Raw genomic sequence first — 24,247 nt, forward strand, 5'->3', positions numbered from 1 at the left:
GTGGTGCAGCTGCTTCTGTCTGGACTAGCCTATATTGTCGCATATCTGGTCGTTGAAACGTGTATGGTGCTGTGTGTGTTGTAGGCCTAACTTGAGTGCAAAACTCTCGTTTCGGTGCTAGCCTATGTATTGGTGCGCTGTCACAGTGTCACCAAATAGGCCCTATGTTTTCCCCATGTGTTAGGTGCGCTGTCACCTGGGCTATGTTTTCATTTGTGTTTCGGGTGCATTCATACCTAGCTCGTTGTTCCGAAACCAGGAGTGCTTTCCCCCTAGACCGGTTCGTTTGGGCTGGTGTGACACAGCAATCGCTTTCCGTTCCGGGACGAATCAACCAGGCTGAGAGCACCTAGAGGGGGTGGTCTCAACCCGCTTACAATCGCTCTCGTATCGATTCGTTTTCAGTGAGAACGCACGTTACCCACAAACTGATACAACTCAATTGCTGTACCCTGCACTGTCAAAACTTCAACACACAATCAACATTTGATTGTGAAGATATAATATGAAAATAAAACACAGAAAATAGATGACAGGTCAAACACAAGACATAGATTTATTCCCAATGATTATTTCAGTTATGGACATGATCGAACAAACTCATACAAGTGGTCACATGACCAACATTACCGTATCTTCCGGACTATAAGTCGCATCAGTCAAAAAGGTCTTCACGAAGAGGAAAAATATATATATAAGTCGCACTGGACTATACGTCGCATTTATTTAGAAATGTATTTCACAAAATCCAAGACCAAGAACAGACATTTAATCTGGAAAGGCAAGTTATTCAACTACACAATAGCACACAGAACAGAAGGCTGAATAGAAGTCTGGTATGTTAACGTAACACATTAACAGTTATTCAGCTACACAATAGCATAAAGAACATACCTGGGAGGCTGAATAGTCTAAATTAACATAACAAGCCAGCGAGTCCAACAAGCAAGTTACCGGTAAGCAAGATCACCAAGCTCCCGTTAATGTTTCAGTTAATTTCTTCAGTGGTACAGGAGCAGCATATAGTTGTCACAAGCCCAGAGCGGCCCAGAGCGCCCTCTCGCGGCTGTAGATGGTAATGTTTACTCCTTGGTTCATGTCAGTCAGTATGAAATTATATATATTTTGATATATAAGTCGCACCAGACTATAAGTCGCAGGACCAGCCAAACTATGAAAAAAAGTGTGACTTATAGTCCGGAAAATACGGTACATTATATCTGACTCCAAAAGACATTTCATGATTGATAATGATTTACAATGTTTGCTCATCCCTGTGTGACAATCGATCATATCGGATCCTAGATTCCATTAAGGATACACAAAATGCTATTTCACCATGCCCTCAGTTTAATATAAATACGGTCATGCCAATAGCTGTATAATCCGTCTCATTAACAATGCATTGTGGACATTAGACATTAATGGTAAACTCTGTGATAACCTGGTCACGATTATGTCGTTTTGTCAGAAAATTATGTTTTGGAAGTGTCTGGATGCAGCAGCAATGCGGCGTCTCCGCATTAAATGCATAAACACATTGTTTTCCAGGCGTAGCCTAGATGCTCGTTCGAACTGGAGATGTTCTTTGTATACTGAGCACTGGTATAAGAATTTGAACCAGAGAATAGCAGTAAATGCAATAACCCACAGTCGTCGCTGATGATGTTCCATTTTCATCCATTTTCTATTAGGATACGGGATTAAAGGGACCGGCGAAGAGAGATGGAGAGGAGAGGGATTTCCTGAAATCCAAATTTCCTGCTAAATTCGGACCAATCACAAAACTGTTTTGCAAGTGCGTCGCCTCGTGCGTGTTGAGAGCGATTCAGTCTCGATTGCAGTGCGAACACAAACCGAGACGAGGTTAATTGCAACATTGTTACATATTGTAACTTACTACTCCCTAAATGTAGGTCTGAGGTGCGCCGTCACCATAATGTTTGTGTTGCTGCGCTCTGTGTAGTGCGTGTTATAGGTGATACAATCATCCAACCTATATTGTAGGCTAGTCTGCGCTATTTCTGCAAAGTTTTGTTACGTTTCTGTGTGTACTATGAAATTGAATCCTGCCGGCGCCACTGGTCATGGGTGTGTGTGTAACCAGGGTAACCATGGTGACGGGGGGGTGTGTGTAACCATGGTGACGGGTGTGTGTGTGTGTGTGTGTGTGTGACCAGGGTAACCATGGTGACGGGTGTGTTTGTGTGTGTGTGACCAGGGTAACCATGGTGACGGGGGTGTGTGTGTGTGTGTGATCAGGGTAACCATGGTGACGGGGGTGTGCGTGTGTGACCAGGGTAACCATGATGACAGGGGTGTGTGTGTGACCAGGGTAACCAGGGTAACCATGGTGACGGGGGTGTGTGTGTGTGTGACCAGGGTTACCATGGTGACGGGGATGTGTGTGTGTGTGTGACCAGGCTAACCAGGGTAACCATGGTGACGGGGGTGTTACCTGCAGGATCTTGTCCCCGGGCCGGAGCAGCAGGGCGGCCGGGCCCTCAGGCTGTACCCTGGTAACAAAGATACCCTAGAATAAGATACAGGCGGTACAGGGGTTAGCAACCACAACCTGCATGACTAGAATAAGATACAGGCGGTACAGGAAAACACAGCTACACCAGCAGCCCTCTCTGATGCCTACTCCTTTTCTCATTCCCCCAGACCCTCTAGTCGAGGGGGAGGCACAGAACTCCTCATCTCGCCTAAGTGGTCACACACTATCCTTCCCCTGTCACACCTGTCAATACTCTCCTTCGAATGTCATGCTGCTTCTGTCTATTCCCCTGTCAAACTTCACATTGTTGTCATCTATCGCCTCCCAGGTCAGCTCGGTAACTTCTTAGATGAGATGGATGGCCTTCTCAGCTCCTTCCCTGATGATGGCACTCCACTCGCACTACTGGGTGACTTCAACATCCAGTCATAGAGGCTTCTCTCATCTGGAGTACTGGAACTTCTCCTCCCCTTCGGCCTTACCTTGTCACCCTCTCCTCCGACTCATAAGGCAGGCAATCAGCTCGACCTTGTCTTCAACAGATCCGCCCATACCTCCAAACTTAATGTTACCCCTCTCCCAGTTTCTGATCATCACTTTGTATCCTTCTCTCTTCTCTCTGGCACTGCACACTCCTGGTTTGCTTCCTACCTAGCAGGTCACTCCTACCAGGTGACTTGGAGAGAATCATTGTCTTCTCCACGAACCTGGGGCCCCTACTGTTCTCCCTCTATACCAAGTCTCTTGGCTCTGTAATCTCCTCTCATGGGTTCTCCTACCACAGCTACGCAGATGACACGCAGCTCTTCCTGTCCTTCTCTGACCTACATGTGGCAACACATGTCTCTGCATGTCTCGCTGACATCTCTACATGGATGTCAGCCCACCATCTCAAGCTCAACCTTAACTAAGACTGAGCTACTCTTCATCCACCGGAAAGCCTGACCTCTCCAAGACTTCTCAATCACAGTGGAGAACTCTACTGTAACACCCTCCCAGACAGCCAAGAACCTTGAACCTTAGAGTGATCCTGGACAACCACCTATCCTGTGCGGAGAACATCGTAGCGACAGCACGCTCCTGCAGATTCTTCCTTTACAACATCAGAAGGATACGACCATTCCTCACCAGAGAAGCAGCGCAACTCCTGACCCAATCACTGGTCATCTCCCGCCTTGACTACTGGAGTGCACCTCCAGTCGCCTCCGCCATCAGACCTCTGCAGGTCATCCAGAACGCTGCTGGCCATCTGGTGTTCAACCTCCCCAAATGTTCTCATGTCACCCCCTTCCTTCACTGGCTCCCGATAGCAGCTCGCATCAGATTCAAGATCCTGGTGCTTTGCCTACCAGGCAGCAAAAGCGACAGCCCCTGCATATTTTACAGGCTGGCTGGCTGACTGGCTGGCTGGCTGGCTGGCTGACTGACTAGTTGGATGATTGGCTGGCTGGCTGGCTGGCTGGCTGGCTGGCTGGCTGGCTGGCTGACTGACTGATTGGTTGAATGACTGGCTGGCTGGCTGGCTGGCTGGTTGGATGACTGGCTGGCTGGCTGGCTGGCTGTCTGGCTGACTGGTCCAGTATCATAGCCTGGGGTGGTCCAGTGGTCTAGCACCATGGCCTGGGGTGGTCCAGTGGTCTAGCACCATGGCCTGGGGTGGTCCAGTGGTCTAGCACCATGGCCTGGGGTAGTCCAGTGGTCTAGCACCATGGCCTGGGGTGGTCCAGTGGTCTAGCACCATGGCCTGGGGTAGTCCAGTGGTCTAGCACTATGGCCTGGGGTGGTCCAGTGGTCTAGCACCATGGCCTGGGGTGGTCCAGTGGTCTAGCACCATGGCCTGGGGTGGTCCAGTGGTCTAGCACCATGGCCTGGGGTAGTCCAGTGGTCTAGCACCATGGCCTGTGGTGGTCCAGTGGTCTAGCACCATGGCCTGGGGTAGTCCAGTGGTCTAGCACCATGGCCTGGGGTGGTCCAGTGGTCTAGCACCATGGCCTGGGGTGGTCCATTGGTCTAGCACCATGGCCTTGGGTGGTCCAGTGGTCTAGCACCATGGCCTGGGGTAGTCCAGTGGTCTGGTAATTCCTGGGGGTTCACATCACCAACGACCTCACTTGGGATGAACACACCAACCAAGTGGTGAAAAAAGTGCAACGCCGCCTCTCCCATCTCAGGAGGCTGAAAAAGTTTGGAGTAGTAGCTCAAGATACTGGGGGCCTTCTTCAGAGGAACAACAGAGAGCATCCTGAAAGGCTGCATCACTGCCTGATACAGAACTGCACTGCCCAAAACCACAAAGCGCTGCAGAGGGTAGTGCGGACAGCCGAAAAGATCAGTGGCTGTGTGTTACCCTCCATCCAGAACATCTACAGTGATCGGTGTGTCAGCAAGGCCCTAAGGATTATCAAGGACCCCAGTCACCGAAACAGGAAATTGTTCAAACTACTTCCGTCTGGGATACTGTACCGTAGCCTCGGGGCAAAAACCCAGAGGACGCCGATTAGCTATTTCCCACAAGCAATCAGACTCGTAGGGAAACGCACATTGATGTAATAAAAGCAATTCTGATCTGATCTGACCTTTAAGATATTATTATTATTATTATTATTATTATTAGATTCCAATATTATGACCCAGATGAATATGCAGCAGCGAGGTGTCCAGTCGAGGGTTATAGCCTAAAATACAGAAATGCTGCCTTATATTTGAAGAGGAGGCCAAAGGCCAAAGGCCTCTGCTTGGAGTCGTGCAGGGTATGACAGGGTAAGACCTAATGCTTGGAGTCGTGCAGGGTATGACAGGGTAAGACCTGATGCTTGGAGTCGTGCAGGGTATGACAGGGTAAGACCTGATGCTTGGAGTCGTGCAGGGTATGACAGGGTAAAACCTGATGCTTGGAGTCGTGCAGGGTATGACAGGGTAAGACCTGATGCTTGGAGTCATGCAGGGTATGACAGGGTAAGACCTGATGCTTGGAGTCATGCAGGGTATGGGGCACAGGTATCTTAGACCCAAGCCTTATCACTTAGAAATGCTTCACTGGCCAGAAGGGTCCGCTCCACTGCAGATCTGCCTAAATGACACCCTATGGCAGGAATATGAGCATGAGGACCTGGAACAGTACACGTCGTCGGTTCTGAACCACATAGTGAACTGCACCAACTCAGTCACCGTGGACAAACGGGTCCGGGTCTACCCCAACACGAAGCCATGGATGACTGGGAAGGTCCAAAAACTGATCAACGAGAGGGACAACGCCTTCTTCGCAGGGAAGAGCACACCGCTGTACAGCTCCACCAGGGCCAACCTAAAGCGCGGAATCAAAGCGGCCAAGGCAGAGCACAGAGAGAAGATTGAGGAATGCCTCCTGAGCAACGACTCCAGGCGGATGTGGCAGGGGGTTCAGCAGATGACAAACTTCAGAGCCAACAGGCTCACAGCCGCAGAGGACGACCCCCTGCTGGCGGGAAAGCTGAACACCTTCTACGCCCGGTTCGACGAGGGGCGAACGGAGGTAACCGCAACACAAACACCACTCTCTCCAGCTCTCAGCAGCCTCACCCTCACAGAGCATGAAGTGAGACGCGTACTGAAGGCGGTGGACCCCAGGAAAGCCTCGGGGCCGGATGGCGTCCTGGGACGGGTGCTGAGAGACTGCGCCGACCAGCTGGCCGGGGTTTTCACCAACATCTTTAACCAGTCCCTGTCCCAGGCCACCGTCCCACCCTGCCTGAAAACCTCAACTATCATCCCAGTCCTGAAGAAAAGCACGGTGAGCTGCCTAAACGACTACCGCCCGGTGTCACTCACACCAATCATCATGAAGTGCTTCGAGAAACTAGTCCGGGCCCACATACTCACACGCCTCCCGCCCAACCTGGATCCATACCAGTTCGCCTACAGAGCCCACAGGTCCACAGAGGACGCCATCGCGACGACTCTCCACGCCACTCTATCCCACCTGGAGAGGGGAAACAGCTACGCGAGACTGCTCTTCGTGGACTTCAGCTCCGCCTTCAACACCATCCTTCCAGACAGGCTAGTGACCAAACTACTAGACCTGGGTCTATCACACTCTATATGTGCGTGGATCAAGGACTTCCTGACCGACCGCCCCCAGAGGGTGCGGGTGGGCCCCCACACCTCCACAGCCCTCAGCCTCAGCACTGGGTCCCCCCAGGGCTGCGTGCTAAGCCCCATCCTCTACAACCTCTACACCCACGACTTCACCCCCGTCCACCCCAGCAACTACATCGTAAAGTTTGCAGACGACACCACCGTGGTGGGATGTATCTCGGGGGGGGACGAGGCGGCGTACAGGGATGAGGTAGAGCAACTGAGCAAGCTGTGCAAGGTTAACAACCTGCTGCTGAACAAGTCAAAGACCCAGGAATTCATCGTAGACTTCAGGAGGAAAAAGTCCGAGATCCAGCCCCTGCTCATCGACGGAGAGAGCGTGGAGAGAGTCTCAACCCTCCGATTCCTGGGACATCACATGCGGGATGACCTGACCTGGAAGGACAACACAAAAGGCACCATCAAGAGGGCACAACAGCGGCTATACACCCTGAGATGCCTCAGGAAGGAACACAACAAGCAGGAGATACTGGTGGCCTTCTACCGCGGCGCAGTGGAGAGCATCCTCACCTACGGCATCTGCAACTGGTTCTCCAGCTGCACAACAGCGGAGAGAAATGCGCTACAGAGAGTAGTGAGAACAGCACAGAAGATCACCGGCGCCCCCCTCCCCTCTCTGGAAGAGCTGTACAACACACGCTGTCTCAGGAAGGCCTCAAAGATCTCCAGGGACCCGACCCACCCTGGGCACGTACACTTTACCAGGCTGCCCTCGAAAAGGAGGTTCAGGACCCTGGCCGCTAAGACAAACAGACTGAAGAACTGCTTCTACCACAGGGCCGTCCAGGCCCTGAACACAGCAAAGACCTAAGTTCTGGGCCCTGGACAGTCTGGACGGATTGTATGGCAGCTGCTGGACTGTAGTGCTGAGGCACAAACATGTACATTTCAAGCCTGCAAACTGTGTCACTTTAAATAACGTGAAAAAATACTATTGTGCAATATGACAACCCTAGTTGACTATCTGTGCAGTAGAGTACAGTGGATTGTGTACATAGCCTTTATTTATGTAAACCAGCTCCTTCCCTTCTTGTGATTTTTTCTTTTTCTAAAAGTTTTTTTTTTTTTTCCTTTCCTAACACCAGGGGAGCCACCCCTCCTAAATTTCGTTGTTTGGTACCTGTACTGTAGCAATGACAATAAAGTCCATTCATTCATTCATTCATTCATTCATTCACCCGGCCAATACCTGGAGTGATCCCAGCAAGGCAGGCTGTAAAACTTAGAGGGTTTCTCACTGAATAATACTTGGTCTCAGATCTGGATTATTTTTGGAACCGACTTCCATTGTAATGGGGAAGTGAAACCGAGGCTCTGCCGAGGGATGATTTGGCCTCTAATGATACAGGCTGTAAAGATACAGTAAAACCTTAGATTCATTGCGCATTATAGGAACTAAATGGTTAGCCTAGCCTAACAATATATTATCACTTTTGGGGAAAGTTTTCCTTTCCGATAAACTAAGTACCTGCAACCACAACAACTCGCACTCGTTAAGGATAGAGCTGTTAACTACAGGGGCCTATGTACCATACACTATTGTGTGTTACTTGTGGGGTATAGCCATAGGAGGTAGCAAGTGAGACTGTGGGACATAGAGAACAGCATGGTGAATCTATTCCGCCACTAGCCTAAATATCTAAGACAACCAAGCGGGTAAGACCCTGTGTGACATAGATTTGACCTTTTAGACAGAGGGCTAGAACCGGAGCACTGTACTGTGCTATTAGCCGGGAGACAACACACACACACACACACACACACACACACACTCACGCACATGCACACACACACACACACACACACACACCTTACCATGTCAGAAGGCTTGAAGGGGTTGCCCTGGCCGCTGATGCCCCCTGAGATGCTGAAGCCCAGACCAGGGTTCTTCTCCACCCGCACGCAGAACTGACACACACACACACACACACACACACACACACACACACACACACAGCAGATATCAGAGGTATGTGTGTGTGTGTGGTGGGGGGTGCGTGCATGTGTATGTGTGTGTGTGTGTGTGTGTGTACCTGCTCCTGGAAGCCGTCATTGGTCTTCTTGGCCAGCAGGGGGCAGCGAGCGCTCTGGGGCCGGGGGCTGGTGGAGGAGAGGGCTAATGGGAGCGCAGACTGGTAGTGCTGCACGTTCACCTTGTTGATGGCTCCTCCCCCCTCGTACGGCTCCCGGCGGTGAGGGGGCGTGGCCAAGGCCGACGTCATGATCATGGTCTGTGATTGGTGGGCTGGGTGGGAGGCGTGGCCTGGGTGGGAGGCGTGGCCTGTCTGGGAGGCGTGGCCAGGGTGGGAGGCGTGGCCAGGGTGGGAGGCGTGGCCAGGATGGGAGGTGTGGCCAGAGTGGGAGGTGTGGCTTGTCTGTGGGTAATTCAACCCGTTAGGCGTCAGAGAGTCAGGAAGCTGCAAAGATGCAAAAATGTCGCGTCTTAAACAAAATGGCAGCATGAGATGGAGCGCGGCGACAAGCCCTGCTGAACTGCTGAACCGGCGTTCGGCTACTATGAGTATGATTATGATGATTATTGTTATTATTGTTATTGGTGGTATACTTCTTATTATTCTTTTCCCCGCTTTGGTCAAATAGCTCAAAAAGTCCCTGATCAAAAATGCTATAAATGTGCATGCCACATCTAGAGCATCAGTAACAATTCCATAAATAATTACCATGATTATACCATAGGAGGCGCTAAAATAACAAATAGAGAATCAAATGAAAATGTATGACACTTGGTACATATGTGTCTTTCCTCATGGGTAACATATTTGCCTCAAGAACCCATAAAGTCCGCCATGATGGATTTTTCTGCCGGTGGAAAATTTGGCCAAACTTATAAGAATTCACTTAAAATCAACTGTAAGTCAGATTGGTCCGAAATTGTATATGGACATTTGTGGTGCATGTCTCTCTATAGGGTGTTAAAGGATAAGAGATCCATTTAAAGATATCTGAGAAAATTATATGAAAAGAAAAATTATTGGCCCAGTATTTTCAAATGCTCTGAGAATTTGCCCTGCTACGTCAATATTCATGGCAGTCGACAGGCTGATAGAGGGCACTACATTGTGTTACCATGTTGAAGCATTTCCAGATATCTCAAAAAACAGGCCTTTGAAATTTGAATATTTTGTCTAAAAGCTTAGGCTAATGCTAATGCACTTTAAAACTCATCTTCTCATGACCGCTTTACCTAATTCAGTCAGATGGAGGTGGCATACGATGCTAGGCTTGCAGAATATAGTGTAAGCACATTATAAGTAGTGAAATGCTTGACATAAACTATACAACATGATCATTAACTGGGGAAGGTTAATCCACAATGCATTTTCATATTTACGCTTAGTGTATATTATCATCATAGCATAGTAGCCTATGTATATCAGTCCATAATTAAGTGACTGGTACCTTACAGGCCCGTGGTCCTAGGGTACTTCATAATATCATAGCTTAATATATCATGATGTCAACTTGGCCCATATTAGGTGAGTGTTCTACCCCCTGTCTGTAGGTCTACCCCCTATCTGTCAACCTACAACCTGTCTGTACCCCGTGTCTGTCAATCTCACCCCATTTATGGTTATGGGGGCATATCTGTAGGAACACACCCCATTGCCGCTTGCTGTTATATTTATTATTATTATTGGGTCTTGTTTTTGTTTTTTATTAGTGCTGTTGTTATTAGTGTGCTGGCTGTAAGCAAGCAACACGATTACTATCTCATATATATATATTTATTTATTATTATAGCCAGCTTTTGCACTACTTGCATATTTTGTTGCTATTGTTTTGTGGAAACAGCGAAATTAATTTAGATACACCAGTTGAAGTTTCCCAATTTTCACATTGTGACGTGGATCCGTCGCACGACGAAATAGGATTGATGCAATATATAGCCGTGCGACAGGATGTCCTGTGCGACTTGTCGCCTGCCTTGTGCATTCTCTCATTCATAACAATGGAAGCGATAATATTTTGTCTGTCGCACAGCAAAAACAAATCTATCGCACGACAAAATCGCACGCCGTGTGCATTGGCTTTTAGGGTCTAAACTTTAAGCAACACCATTGTCCTGTTTTTCTTGTTTAGGGGGGGGGGGGGGGGGGGTAGATAACGACACAGTTTTTTCAGCTCGCCAGGCTGATCGGGCCAAAGGAGAAATAATTCACCGGTAGAACGAGCGATTGTCCAATCAGAATCGAGTATTTTAGAGAGCCGTGTAATAGCCTAAATAATAAAGAGAGCATTACAGTGATCTCTGAATCCATGACATAACCTGCCCTATTAACTGTTTTAAGCAGAATAAACACATAATCATATTTTACAAGCATTTATCCCATTAGAAAAACGGAAATGACAAAGGCTGGAAAGCGCAGGCAGGTGTTTCAAAGCGGAAGTTTCATGTTCTAAATTCATCCCGGCTTTCATTGCATGTGTCTTCTTGTTAGGCCTACTATACTTTTATTATAAAAACTGGTTCTACTTTTAGAGTTCACTGCATGTAGGCTAGACATATGTTTTGATTGATGTAATATAGGCTGCTTTAGTCTTAGGCTGTTTAGTTAAATACAGTGTGAAGCAAATCCCGTCCGGGCCGCGACCTTCTTGGCTACTCCATGGTGCTAAAAGTAATAATGTATTATCCCACCACATGAACCATTCTGATGGTTTATGCCGGCATTTCCCGGGACATGCCAGCATAAACCGTTTTCCCACATGTACTGTAACATATATATCTTATATATACACATATCTTATCTTATACTGTATATATCTTATCTATATACACATCCAACGTTTAATTATTTGGGCACAGTAAAGCCTGGTACACACATAAAGATAATCTGGACGATTTTGGCCCGATTTCCCCCCTTCCGACCAAGGACAGCAAACGCCCGATTATCGGATGGCTCTAAAGATTATCCTACAAGATTATTCTGTGGTGTGAGGTGTGTTAAGAGTCAATTTCTCCTGACAATCTGCTCGGAAAATGGTCGGGGCCGACGATCGTAAATATTAAACGTGTTCAATATTTACTATTGTCGGCCCCGACCATTCTCCGAGCAGATTCCAAGCAGATCAAAGGTCCTCTTGTGTGTGGTCGAAACTGACAACTTGCGATCAACTTGCCAGATAGGATTGACAATTTCCCTCCTAACCACAGTCTAAAAACCGCTAATCCACCAGAAACCAGCCCAAAACCTATATTGTCAGAAAAACGCTAATTACTATTGGGCAGGTGCCCATCTCCTGCCCCCTAAACTGTATGTCTGTCCAATGATGTTTGTAAAATAAAATAAAAACCCGCCCCATCTGGCAACCCTGCTCGCGAGTCCGATTGTGAAGTGGAATGGAATGTAGCCAATCAAGGATTGACGCGTCTTCTTCTTTTCGTCACATGGCTGCCTCGTACAGGTCAGTCAGGGTACTACTACCCTGATCACACGAGATTTCTGGCTTGGGGGACGAGACTCTAGACTGTCGTAACGACAGATCTTTATGTATGTGGGGTGCTGTATTGGGAATATCGGCGCACACCACACACAATACGATCAAGGCTGTTCAATCCATGATTTTTTATCTTCATGTGTGGGGTCTCTCTCAGATCAAAAATCTGTTGAGATTTAGAAAATCCTTATATGTGTACCAGGCTTAACAGAAGACATGTTTGGCGCCAACTGTGAAGCATCATGGTTTGGAGCTGCTTTACTGCAGCAGGGCCTGGCCAGCTCACCGTCATAGAATTAATTATTTCTATGAACTATGAATTATTTATTGTATCAGATGGTGCTTGAGGAAAATGTGAGACCATCTGGCCAAAATGTTTAAAACGTGAAACGGATGTGGACCATGCAATATGACAATGATGCAAAACATTCCAGTAAATCCACCAAGGAAAGAAAGTTCTGGAATGGCCAACTCAAAGCCCAGATCTTAATTCTACTGAGATGCTGTGTGGTGGTTTGAAAGGGGCTGTGCATGCAAAACACCCCTCAAACATCACAGCTGAGAGAATTCTGCATGGAGGAGTAGGAAACATGTTCTCTCCTGTCAAAGACAGGTAGACAATTGTAGGAAAGATATTATTATATTATTTCGGTCAATGGGGGCAACACCAGCTATTAGAGCATAGAGTGTCCTAACCTTCTCAGTAGGAATTGGCGTCTTTGTTATTTTTTAACCCTAAATTTAAGATATTGTTTGAATACCTCACCTCATACAGTATGTATACCCCAGTGAAACAGGAAGTCATGGATTACTGCTTGAAAGTTCCTAAGCACTTCTGATCAACTTACAAAAGTAGAATATATAAAAAATAAGAATAGAATAAAAAATCAAAAAAGTAGAATATAAATGAAAACATTGTTTATGTTGCATTTTGTTTATAAGAGTTCCTAGGGGTGTCAATAATTGTGACACACATGGTTTTGTTAGAAATAATTATTTCTTGAAGACAGATTATTTATTTATTTTCGGAATAAATTTACGTCAATTAAAGGTTGCATGTTTCAGTGTGACATCAAGCTATTTCACCACAAGGTCATTTTTAATAACCCTTTTTACTCATCTTCACCAATAATTGTGGAGGGAACTGCATATATACTGTATAGTGTGTGTGTGGCGGGGTAACCATGGTAACCCACTCACCTTCTTCATCATCAGGTTCTCTGGCGGGACGTCCCGACGCCCCAGGGAGTATGGCGCCCCCCACTGGCCTGCAGGGGACATGACACCCTGGCCCTCCTGACCGTTGTTTAATATGCTGCTGCCCTGCTGGGGGAGAGGAGGGGGGGGGGGGTGAAACCAGTGGTTTGAGATGACAAAACAACAACAGAATTGGAAATTCTTCATGAGTTCATCGATATCGATATATAATAACAGACAGACAGACAGACAGACAGTTGACTGTTTACAGGAAAGAGGACCTGGGTGCTGGTGGGGCACTGATAGCTGTCAGTGGCACCTGGACCAGTACCAGGACCGGCACCAGGCTGTACCTGGACCACCACCAGGTTGTATTGTTGTTATTGTTGTTGTGTTGTTGCATCATAACTGCGCTTGAGATCTTCTGTTGACAGGAAAGAGTACCTGAGAGCTGAAGTACCAGGCTGTACCAGCGTCAGGACCTGTACCAGGATCTGTGCCCCGTGCTGGATAAAGCGGTTTCAACGACGCAGAAATACAGTGCTGTGAAAAGTATTTGCCCCGTTCCCAATTTCGTGGGTTTTTGCATGTTTGTCACACTTAAATGTTTCAGATCATCAAACCATTTTTAATATTACACAAAGATAACCTGAGTAAATAGAAAATGCAGTTTTTAAATGATGATTTCATGTATTAAGGGATAAATGCTATCTAACCCTACCTGGCCCTATGTGAAAAAGTAATTGCCCCCCCTTAACAACCAACCAATTAAACACATTTGTTTGAAAGATTGACATCCATCAGTCTGGAAAGGGTTACAAAGCCATCTCTAAGGCTTTGGGACTCCAGCGAACCACATTATCTACAAATGGAGAACATTTGGAACAGTGGTGAACCTTCCCAGGAGTGGCCGGCCTACCAAAATGACTCCAGGAGCGCAACGACGACTCATCTAGGAGGTCACAAAAGAACCCAGAAGAATCTAAAGAACTGCAGGCCTCACTTGCCTCAGTTAAGGTCAGTGTTCATGATTCCACAATAAGAAAGAGACGGGGCAAAAATGGCGTCCATGGGAGAGTGCCAAGGCGAAAACCACTGCTGAGCAAAAACAAGTACTCGGTGTAATTGAGCAAGGCTCATACACCGCAGCAAGCGGAGCGAGGCTCAGAGACTTTAACTTTAAACAGTGTCTGCCGAGAAATATAATAAACCGGGCGGTGCCCTTTCATTCAAACCTGCATTCTTGGTGTCCGGCTCTGTGTCTCCGTCCCTCTGTGCGTGTGAACTTGTTACACATGAATTCTGCTCTCTACCAGAAAATCCTGAAGGAGAATGTCCGGCCATCAGTTTGTGACCTCAAGCTCAAGCGCACTTGGGTTATGCATCAGGACAATGATCCGAAACACACCAGCAAGTCCACCTCTGAATGGCTCAAGAAAAACTAAATGCAGGTTTTGGAGTGGCCAAGTCAAAGTCTGGACTTAAATCCAATTGAGATGCTGTGGTATGACCTTAAACAGGCAGTTCATGCTCGAAGACCCTCCAATGTGGCTGAATTAAAACAATTCTGCAAAGAAGAGTGGGCCGCCGCTGGGTGCTGGTAGGTAAACTGGTAGTAGTCTCTCTATGAGTAAAGGGCTGCAAGGGAATTTTCCTGGCTACACAGTGTACAGGTTTTTACCTTTGCCTGCTTGCGGCTCTGTCAGTATGTAAAGCGCATTGAGTCACATCTTGTGAGAAATGCGCTATACAAATAGAACACCATTTGATTGGATTTGATTTGACAGACAGGCATGCAGACAGACAGGCAGACAGACAGACAGACAGACAGACAGGCAGGCAGACAGACAGATATAGAGTCTCAAACAGCGAGTTTCAATCCATGATGATGTCACCCGCTGGGGCCAATGAGAGTCCATAACTCAGACTAGATGTGATCAACAGGGCCGGCCCGTCCCTTCCAGCGCTGTCTCTGTGTGTGTATGTCCGCTTCAACCCCTCCTATCACCTTCTATCTATCTATCTATCTATCTATCTATCTATCTATCTATCTATATATCTCTCTCTCTCTCCCTATCTACCTATGTATCTCTCTCTCTCTCTACCTACATCTATCTATCTATCTATCTATCTATGTGAGGGGAGAGTGAATAGTGAGGGGAGAGTGAGTTGTGAGGGAGAGTGAGTAGTGAGGGAGAGGGAGGTGTGAGGGAGAGTGAGTAGTGAGGGAGAGTGAGGTGTGAGGGAGAGTGAGTGAGTAGTGAGGGAGAGTGAGATGTGAGGGAGAGTGAGTTGTGAGGAAGAGTGAGGTTTGAGGGAGAGTGAGGTTTGAGGGAGAGTGACTAGTGAGGGAGAGTGATTAGTGAGGGAGCGTGAGATGTGAGGGAGAGTGAGTTGTGAGGGAGAGTGAGTAGTGAGGGAGAGTGAGTAGTGAGGGAGAGTGAGTTGGGAGGGAGAGTGAGATGTGAGGGAGAGTGAGTAGTGAGGGAGAATGAGTTGTGAGGAAGAGTGAGGTGCGAGGGACAGTGAGTAGTGAGGGAGAGTGAGTTGGGAGGGAGAGTGAGTGAGAGTGAGATAGAGTGAGGGAGAGTGAGATGTGAGGGAGAGTGAGTTGTGAGGGAGAGTGAGGTGTGAGGGAGAGTGAGTAGTGAGGGAGAGGGAGGTGTGAGGGAGAGTGAGTTGTGAGGAAGAGTGAGTAGTGAGGGAGAGGGAGTAGTGAGGGAGAGGGAGTAGTGAGGGAAAGGGAGTAGTGAGGGAGAGTGAGGTGTGAGAGAGTGAGATGTGAGGGAGAGTGAGTAGCGAGGGAGAGTGAGTAGTGAGGGAGAGTGAGTAGTGCGGGGAGAGTGAGATGTGAGGGAGAGTGAGTGAGAGTGAGATGTGAGGGGAGAGTGAGGTGTGAGGGGAGAGTGAGGTGCGAGGGAGAGTGAGTAGTGAGGGAGAGTGAGTTGTGAGGGAGAGTGAGATTTGAGGGAGAGTGAGTTGTGAGGGAGAGTGAGTGAGTAGTGAGGGAGAGTGAGTGAGGTGTGAGGGAGAGTGAGTAGTGAGGGAGAGTGAGATGTGAGGAAGAGTGAGTAGTGAGGGGAGAGTGAGTAGTGAGGGAGAGTGAGATGTGAGGAAGAGTGAGTGGTGAGGGAGAGTGAGGTTTGAGGGAGAGTGAGTTCTGAGGGAGAGTGAGTGAGTAGTGAGGGAGAGTGAGGTGTGAGGGAGAGTGAGTTGTGAGGGAGAGTGAGTTGTGAGGGAGAGTGAGTAGTGAGGGAGAGTGAGTAGTGAGGGAGAGTGAGATGTGAGGGAGAGTGAGTAGTGAGGGAGAGTGAGTAGTGTGGGGAGAGTGAGTGAGAGTGAGATGTGAGGGAGAGTGAGATGTGAGGGAGAGTGAGTAGTGAGGGAGAGTGAGTTGGGAGGGAGAGTGAGGTTTGAGGGAGAGTGAGTGAGAGTGAGATAGAGTGAGGGAGAGTGAGATGTGAGCGAGAGTGAGATGTGAGGGAGATTGAGGTGTGAGGGAGAGTGAGTAGTGAGGGAGAGGGAGGTGTGAGGGAGAGTGAGTTGTGAGGAAGAGTGAGTAGTGAGGGAGAGGGAGTAGTGAGGGAAAGGGAGTAGTGAGGGAGAGTGAGTAGTGAGGGAGAGTGAGGTGTGAGGGAGAGTGAGATGTGAGGGAGAGTGAGTAGCGAGGGAGAGTGAGTAGTGAGGGAGAGTGAGTAGTGTGGGGAGAGTGAGTGAGAGTGAGATGTGAGGGAGAGTGAGTGAGAGTGAGATGTGAGGGGAGAGTGAGGTGTGAGGGGACAGTGATGTGCGAGGGAGAGTGAGTAGTGAGGGAGAGTGAGTTGTGAGGGAGAGTGATATTTGAGGGAGAGTGAGTTGTGAGGGAGAGTGAGTGAGGTGTGAGGGAGAGTGAGTAGTGAGGGAGAGTGAGATGTGAGGAAGAGTGAGTAGTGAGGGAAAGTGAGATGTGAGGAAGAGTGAGTGGTGAGGGAGAGTGAGTTATGAGGAAGAGTGAGTAGTGAGGGGAGAGTGAGTTGTGAGGAAGAGTGAGTAGTGAGGGAGAGTGAGTAGTGAGGGAGAGTGAGTAGTGAGGGAGAGTGAGATGTGAGGAGAGTGAGATGTGAGGGAGAGTGAGATGTGAGGGGAGAGTGAGGTGTGAGGGGAGAGTGAGGTGCGAGGGAGAGTGAGTAGTGAGGGAGAATGAGTTGTGAGGGAGAGTGAGGTTTGAGGGAGAGTGAGTTCTGAGGGAGAGTGAGTGAGTAGTGAGGGAGAGTGAGGTGTTAGGGAGAGTGAGTTGTGAGGAAGAGTGAGTGATGAGGGAGAGTGAGTGAGTAGTGAGGGAGAGTGAGGTGTGAGGGAGAGTGAGTTGTGAGGAAGAGTGAGTAGTGAGGGAGAGTGAGATGTGAGGAAGAGTGAGTAGTGAGGGGAGAGTGAGGGAGAGTGAGATGTGAGGGAGAGTGATATGTGAGGGAGAGTGATATGTGAGGGAGAGTGAGATGTGAGAGGAGAGTGAGATGTGAGGGAGAGTGAGTAGTGGGGGGAGAGTGAGTAGTGAGGGGAGAGTGAGTGATATGTGAGGAAGAGTGAGTAGTGAGGGAGAGTGGGTGAGAGTGAGTAGTGAGGGGAGAGTTAGTAGTGAGGGGAGAGTGAGTTGTGAGGGGAGAGTGAGATGTGAGGGGAGAGAGAGTTGTGAGTAGAGAGTGAGATGTGAGGGAGAGTTAGATGTGAGGCGAGAGTGAGTAGTGAGGGGGAGTGAGATGTGAGGGAGAGTGAGTAGTGAGGGGAGAGTGAGGGAAAAGTGAGTAGTGAGGGGAGAGTGAAGGAGGAGTGAGTTGTGAGGGGAGAGTGAGTAGTGAGTCGAGAGTGAGGTGTGAGGGGAGAGTGAGATGTGAGATGTGAGGGAGAGTGAGTAGTGAGGGAGAGTGAGTAGTGAGGGGAGAGTGAGTAGAGAGGGGAGAGTGAGTAGAGAGGGGAGAGTGAGTTGTGAGGGGAGAGTGAGTAGTGAGGGAGAGTGAGATGTGAGGGAGAGTGAGATGTGAGGGAGAGTGAGATGTGAGGGGAGAGTGAGGTGTGAGGGGAGAGTGAGGTGCGAGGGAGAGTGAGTAGTGAGGGAGAGTGAGTTGTGAGGGAGAGTGAGGTTTTAGGGAGAGTGAGTTCTGAGGAAGAGTGAGTGAGTAGTGAGGAAGAGTGAATAGTGAGGGAGAGTGAGATGTGAGGAAGAGTGAGTAGTGAGGGAGAGTGAGTAGTGAGGGGAGAGTGAGGGAGAGTGAGATGTGAGGGAGACTGAGTGAGAGGGAGATGTGAGGGAGAGTGAGATGTGAGGGAGAGTGAGAAGTGAGGGAGAGTGAGAAGTGAGGGGATAGTGAGATGTGAGGGAGAGTGAGTAGTGAGGGGAGAGTGAGATGGGAGGGTGAGTGAGTAGTGAGGGAGAGTGAGTGAGTGAGAGTGAGTAGTGAGGGGAGAGTGAGTAGTGAGGGGAGAGTGAGTTGTGAGGGGAGAGTGAGATGTGAGGGAGAGTGAGTTGTGAGGGGAGAGTGAGTTGTGAAGGGAGAGTGATATATGAGGGAGAGTGAGATGTGAGGGAGAGTGAGATGTGAGGGGAGAGTGAGTAGTGAGGGGGAGTGAGATGTGAGGGAGAGTGAATAGTGAGGGGAGAGTGAGGGAAAAGTGAGTAGTGAGGGGAGAGTGAAGGAGGAGTGAGTTGTGAGGGGAGAGTGAGTAGTGAGTCGAGAGTGAGGTGTGAGGGGAGAGTGAGATGTGAAATGTGAGGGAGAGTGAGTAGAGAGTGAGGTGTGAGCAGTGGGTGACACCACACACCTGAGTGAACTGACAAGATTAGTTTGCACGAAAAAATTCCTCAAACCGCGGACTAGCACAACTAGCCAGTCTGCTAACACAGCTTGTTCTGTGTGCCTGCTAACAATGTAAAGTAGTGTTATAGTTAGCTAGGTAGCAGTGGAGGATAAATCACCTCAATCCATCGCATTGCAATATTTTGGCTTGACTAGCGGAGTGTGTCACTGATTTTAATCAACGTTGACATTTTTGTGGGGAACATGGCGCGTTCTGGCCTGCAGGTGGCGCCAGACTGTGGTGGAGTGTGGATGGTGGAGCTGATTGACACAGGTGTCCGCAATCAGACTCATCATCCAGATCAGTCATGTCAAAGTCAAATACACAGGGGGCCAAAATAAAAAAAATGGTACAAGTGGAGGGCCGGGCTGGTTCAATGTTTATTAAAACTCGCAATTATTGCACATATTGAACCAATACCAATAACACAGCCTATATTGCACTTAACATTAATCATTAAATTAAATTAAGTAAAACATAAATAAAATCAGTTGCAATATTTTCTCAAGGTAATACATTGAAAACGTTTTCTATTTTTATTTTTTTAACAGGGTAACAGCAAAATGTTATTTTCATTCAAAGCTCAATGGCAAGATAAATGCAAAAATGAAACAGCATGCATTAAAAACAAATCAGTGTGCTGCTCTGATCCTCACCAATGACTGTCTTTTATAATACAATTAGAAAAGTTAGTGCAAACTTGCAAAAGTGCAAAACAGTTGCATTAATTTCTTAGGCAACATTTCCCTGGGTCCATTCAACTGGAGAAACAAATTATAATTCCCTTCAAAGAAATATCAAGTCCAAGTCCTTTCTGCTCACTTGTCTGAGGCTGAGCCCGATACTTGGTGTCTCATCTTGAGTACAAGTTCATTAATGTTTGGGGTCAGGCTCTGAGCTGAGGAAATCCTCAGGATTGAGTTCAGGTGTTCATCAGTAAGATGCACATGCCCAAGATGCTATGTGATGTTTTGTTTAGTTTCATCAACGAAAACAGTTGTTCACACACGTATGTGCTGCCAAACATCTAGCGTCTGAGCAACTTGGGTGCGCAGCTCAGGCATTGTGTCGGGGATGAAACGAGCAAACTCAGCAACGCCACGGACTCATATTTTGCCTTCAGTGTGTCATTACACTGGAGCTCAATAAGCGCCATTTGGAGATTTGCTGGTGCACTTTCCACGTCAACGGCAAATGGATTGCTGAGCAGTTGAAGCCTGCTTTTTTGGGCTTCAAAGTCGGAAAATCTCCGCCTGAATTCGGCAGCAAGTACGCCGAGTTTGTCAGCAAACGGTGTACTCGGGAACACTCGGGAACACTCGGGAATTGACGGCGATGTTTCGGCCTCCACTGTGACTGTGCTGCTGCTGCTCATGACTAGTACTGAAGTGAAGAGAAGACGCGGGGTCGCGCTCGGTACGCGCCAATGCATCTTGGGACTTGTAGTATTATGGTGCTGCGGGCACATAATACTGCGGGCCGGTTTTAATAGTAATTAAATATCATCCCGCGGGCAAGAGAGAACTCATTCACGGGCCTGATCTGGCCCGCGGGCCTTGACTTTGACACATGTGATCCAGATGGTCTTTTTAACCTGTGTGTGTTTGTTCCCCCGGGGGCAGTGAAACTGGGCGGAGAAGTCCCACTAGAGAGAGAGAGAACCCGGAAACTGTTCCTGAAAAAAAAAATCCTGAAAAGGGAAGAGAGCCGAGACGGGCGAAAAACGAGCAGAGCAGATTATTACTTCAAAGAATACCTCCAGCACACCGAGCAGGGTGCTGTGCAGTTGTGAAACAAATAAAACGGCTTTCATTTCAACCATTCCTCTGCTGACCTCCCTCTGTGCCTAGAATCTGCTACATCTGGCGCCCAACGTGGGGCACAGTAGTGGAGAGTCGGCAGGAGCAGGCAGAGGATGGAGTCGCCCATAGGCCAGGTGGTGGCGCACCTGGCCCGGATGCAACAGCAGCAGGAGGCGATGTTCACGGAGTTGGTGCGGGGCCAGGCAGAGGAACGGAACATGTTCCCGGAGCTCCTCCAACGGCAGAGGGTGGCGGGAGGACCACAGGTCCGCCCTCAGAAGATGGGGGAGCGGGACGACCCGGAGGCCTTCCTCGCTACCTTCGAGGGGATGGCGAGGGTGGTGGGGTGGCCGACTGAGTCGTGGCCGTCCCAGCTGCTGCCCCTCCTCACAGGGGAAGCCCAGCTTGCGGCATACAGCCTCCCGGCGGCCGCCCAATTGGAGTACAACACCATGGCCAAGGCGATCCGGGACCGGCTGGGACTGAGCCCGGAAGAACATCGCCGCCGGTTCCGCGCCTTGGCCTACGAGGACAGGGGCCGACCCTTCCTGTACCCCCAGCAACTGAGGGACCAGGCCCGGCGGTGGCTGGACCCGGAGGCGAAGTCAGGGGCGGAGGTGATGGAGCTGCTGGTCCTCGAGAGGTTCATTGAGGGCCTGCCTCCGCCTGGGTCACCGACTTCGCCACCGCCGTGGCCCTGACTGAGAACTACCTTCCCCGGGCACCGGCCCCGGGCCCACGTTCTGCCCCGATCCTGGCTCCACACCGGTGGGCAGGTGGGGTAAGGGCCGGGACACGGCCTGGGCTTGAGCCGCGGCGGGTGCCGCCGACGCCTGCCCCGAGGACGGGATGGGCCACCGGGGGGAGGGACTCATACAGGGGGCCAGCCTCCACCCCCCAGACGTCCCTGCGAACGGTAGAGGAGGGATGCGGTGCAGGCAGCCTGGCCACATCCGCCAGGATTGCCCCATGATGGAGGTGGGGCAGGTTGTCCGTGTCGTCAGCGGTCCGACCCCTCCACCGAGTCCAGGACAGGCGTTTTACATCCCGGTAAGGGTGCAGCGCGAGACGCACCAGGCGCTGCTGGATTCTGGTTGCCTACAAACCACATGGGGATATTCACGACTATCATAGTGTTCGGGCGGCGGTTAGCTTGTGCCTCACGCACACCTCTAATTTTGGGGTTAGATTGGGCCGGGTTTCAACAGGCGTTAGGGGGAACTACAGGGGTGTGTGCACGACCGGTAGGGAGATGCGAGGCGTGTGCGCGGTGCTCTGTTCTGATGCGGGGGCGTCCGACGCTGCCGAGGAGCCGGGGGAGGCAGAGGGTCCTGCTGCCAGCGTTCCCCTCAGTGGAAGACTTTCCCCTCGAGCAGTCTCGTGACGCTACCCTACGCTGCGCCCTAGACCAAGTGATACTTATTGATGGGACACCGGTACGGCCAGACATTGTGTGCGCTCACCCATATTTTGTATTGATTAGGGACAGACTGTATAGAGTGAGTCGTGACACTCGTAGGGATGAGGAAATAACCCAGTTGTTGGTACCTAGGAGCCGCCGAGAATCTATCTTTCAGGCGGCGCATTATAACCCTATGGCAGGCCACCTAGGATATGATAAAACACTCAACCAGATAATGGCCAGATTCTATCGTCCGGGGATACGGACGGAGGTGCGCCTCCTCGACCATAATGGCATGGACATTATCGGGCCGTTTGAATGTTGCGCACAGGGCTTTCAGTTTGTTTTAGTCTTGATAGATTATGCAACTCGCTACCCTGTACCATGACTGTATAATGTTTAATATATTATTTGAGTTGGATCACGTGCCCGGTAAACATGTAAAGTCCTCTTGTGTCCTTGGTAAACATTCAGCATTTTCCTCAGCTTTTGAACAAAGCGCTGTGCAGTCCTCACAAGCTGATGTAAACTCTCTGGTCAGCGCCTTTAATTCGCATTGCTCGTCCATATTGGACAAAGTGGCTCCAATAAAAACTTGCCTGGTTCCATTAGTAAACCCATCTCCCTGGTTAAATGACCCCATTCGTTGTTTTAGGCGTACATGTCGGAAGGTGGTGTGGTTATGGAAATCCACAAAAATGCAAGAGCATCTTTGCCTACTTTCTACTTTGCCAATCTAATCAAAACTAATAAACGGAACCCATTTGACACCATCTCAAGTATTGTCACCCCCGCCCCCCCGGTTGTACCCTTGTTTTCAAACAAGGACTGTAGTGATTTTCTCTCCTTCTTTGTAAACAAGGTTAACCAAGTTAGGGCTAGCATTATCCCCTCCCCTACCCCCCCTCCTATCCCCCCTCCCGCCCATCAATTCTTAATGATTTCTCTCCCATCTCCCTGAATGACCTTATACAATTGGTGGGCTCTATGAAAATCTCCTCTAGCCCATTAGACATCATACCGACATGTATGCTTAAAAACGTAGGCCTACTCACTTCCATTGGTCCATGTCTGGTTTCCATTATAAACTGCTCCCTTCAAAGAGAGTATAGTGTCCCACTATACTTTAAACAAGCAGTTGTTCAGCCTGTCTTAAAGAAGCTGAACCTTGATCCTGATGGGGTAGTGGTGGTCTAGTGGATAGTGAGTTGGACTTGTGATCGGAAGGTTGTGAGTTCAAATCCCGCCTGAAGCCACACCACTACTAGTGTGCCCTTGGGTAAGGCACTTAGCCCTCAGTTACTCCAGGGGGAATGTCCCTGTAATTCGTAATTGTAAGTCGCTTTGGATAAAAGCGTCTGCTAAATGGCAAAATTAAAATTATTAAAATTAATTGATCCTTCCCTCCCCCAAAATTGCAGGTCCATATCGAAATTAGCTCATCTTCGCTTCATCTCAAAAGTTACAGAAAAAGTTGTCGCCTCTCAATTCACTGCTGCTCTGAATGCAAACTCCATTTTCGATAAATTCCAATCTGGTTTCCGTCGGAAGCACTCCACCGAAATAGCTCTCCTCAGAGTCTCAAATGACATCTTGTATCATCAGAGATCATCTGATGAGGGAAAATGTTTTGTTCTGGTGCTATTAGATCAAAGTGCAGCCTTTGACACGGTTGATCACTGCATTCTGATCAATAGGATGAGGCAGTGGGCTGGTATCACTGGGAGCCATGGACTGGTTCTCCTCTTATCTTCAGGATAGGAGTTTTTCTGTGTCTGTTGGCCCTTTCACATCTGAAACTGCTGCTTTGTCCTGTGGTGTGCCCCAGGGTTCTATTCTGGGACTTATTTTGTTTGCACTTTACATGCTTCCCCTAGGAATGATCATTAGCAAATTCAAAGAGGTCTCCTATCACTGTTA

At 49.0% G+C, this 24,247-nt stretch overlaps 1 protein-coding gene across 1 annotated transcript in view; it reads right to left on the reverse strand.

Annotated features, from left to right (window-relative positions):
- Positions 1-24,247, reverse strand: part of lrrc7 (leucine rich repeat containing 7) — a gene marked incomplete at both ends in the record, with an annotated part of 166,178 nt that overhangs the window by 6,671 nt on the left and 135,260 nt on the right. Inside the window, 7 exons of the mRNA XM_080523009.1 lie at positions 2,459-2,533; positions 8,450-8,542; positions 8,668-9,051; positions 13,295-13,420; positions 21,072-21,244; positions 21,638-21,758; positions 21,892-22,023. Of these exons, the coding sequence (XP_080379135.1) occupies positions 2,459-2,533; positions 8,450-8,542; positions 8,668-9,051; positions 13,295-13,420; positions 21,072-21,244; positions 21,638-21,758; positions 21,892-22,023 (1,104 nt within the window). The remainder of the gene's footprint in view (positions 1-2,458; positions 2,534-8,449; positions 8,543-8,667; positions 9,052-13,294; positions 13,421-21,071; positions 21,245-21,637; positions 21,759-21,891; positions 22,024-24,247) is intronic.

Source organism: Nansenia antarctica, assembly GCF_963989245.1.
Source record: "Nansenia antarctica genome assembly, chromosome: 2".
Taxonomy (NCBI): Eukaryota; Metazoa; Chordata; class Actinopteri; order Argentiniformes; family Microstomatidae; genus Nansenia; species Nansenia antarctica.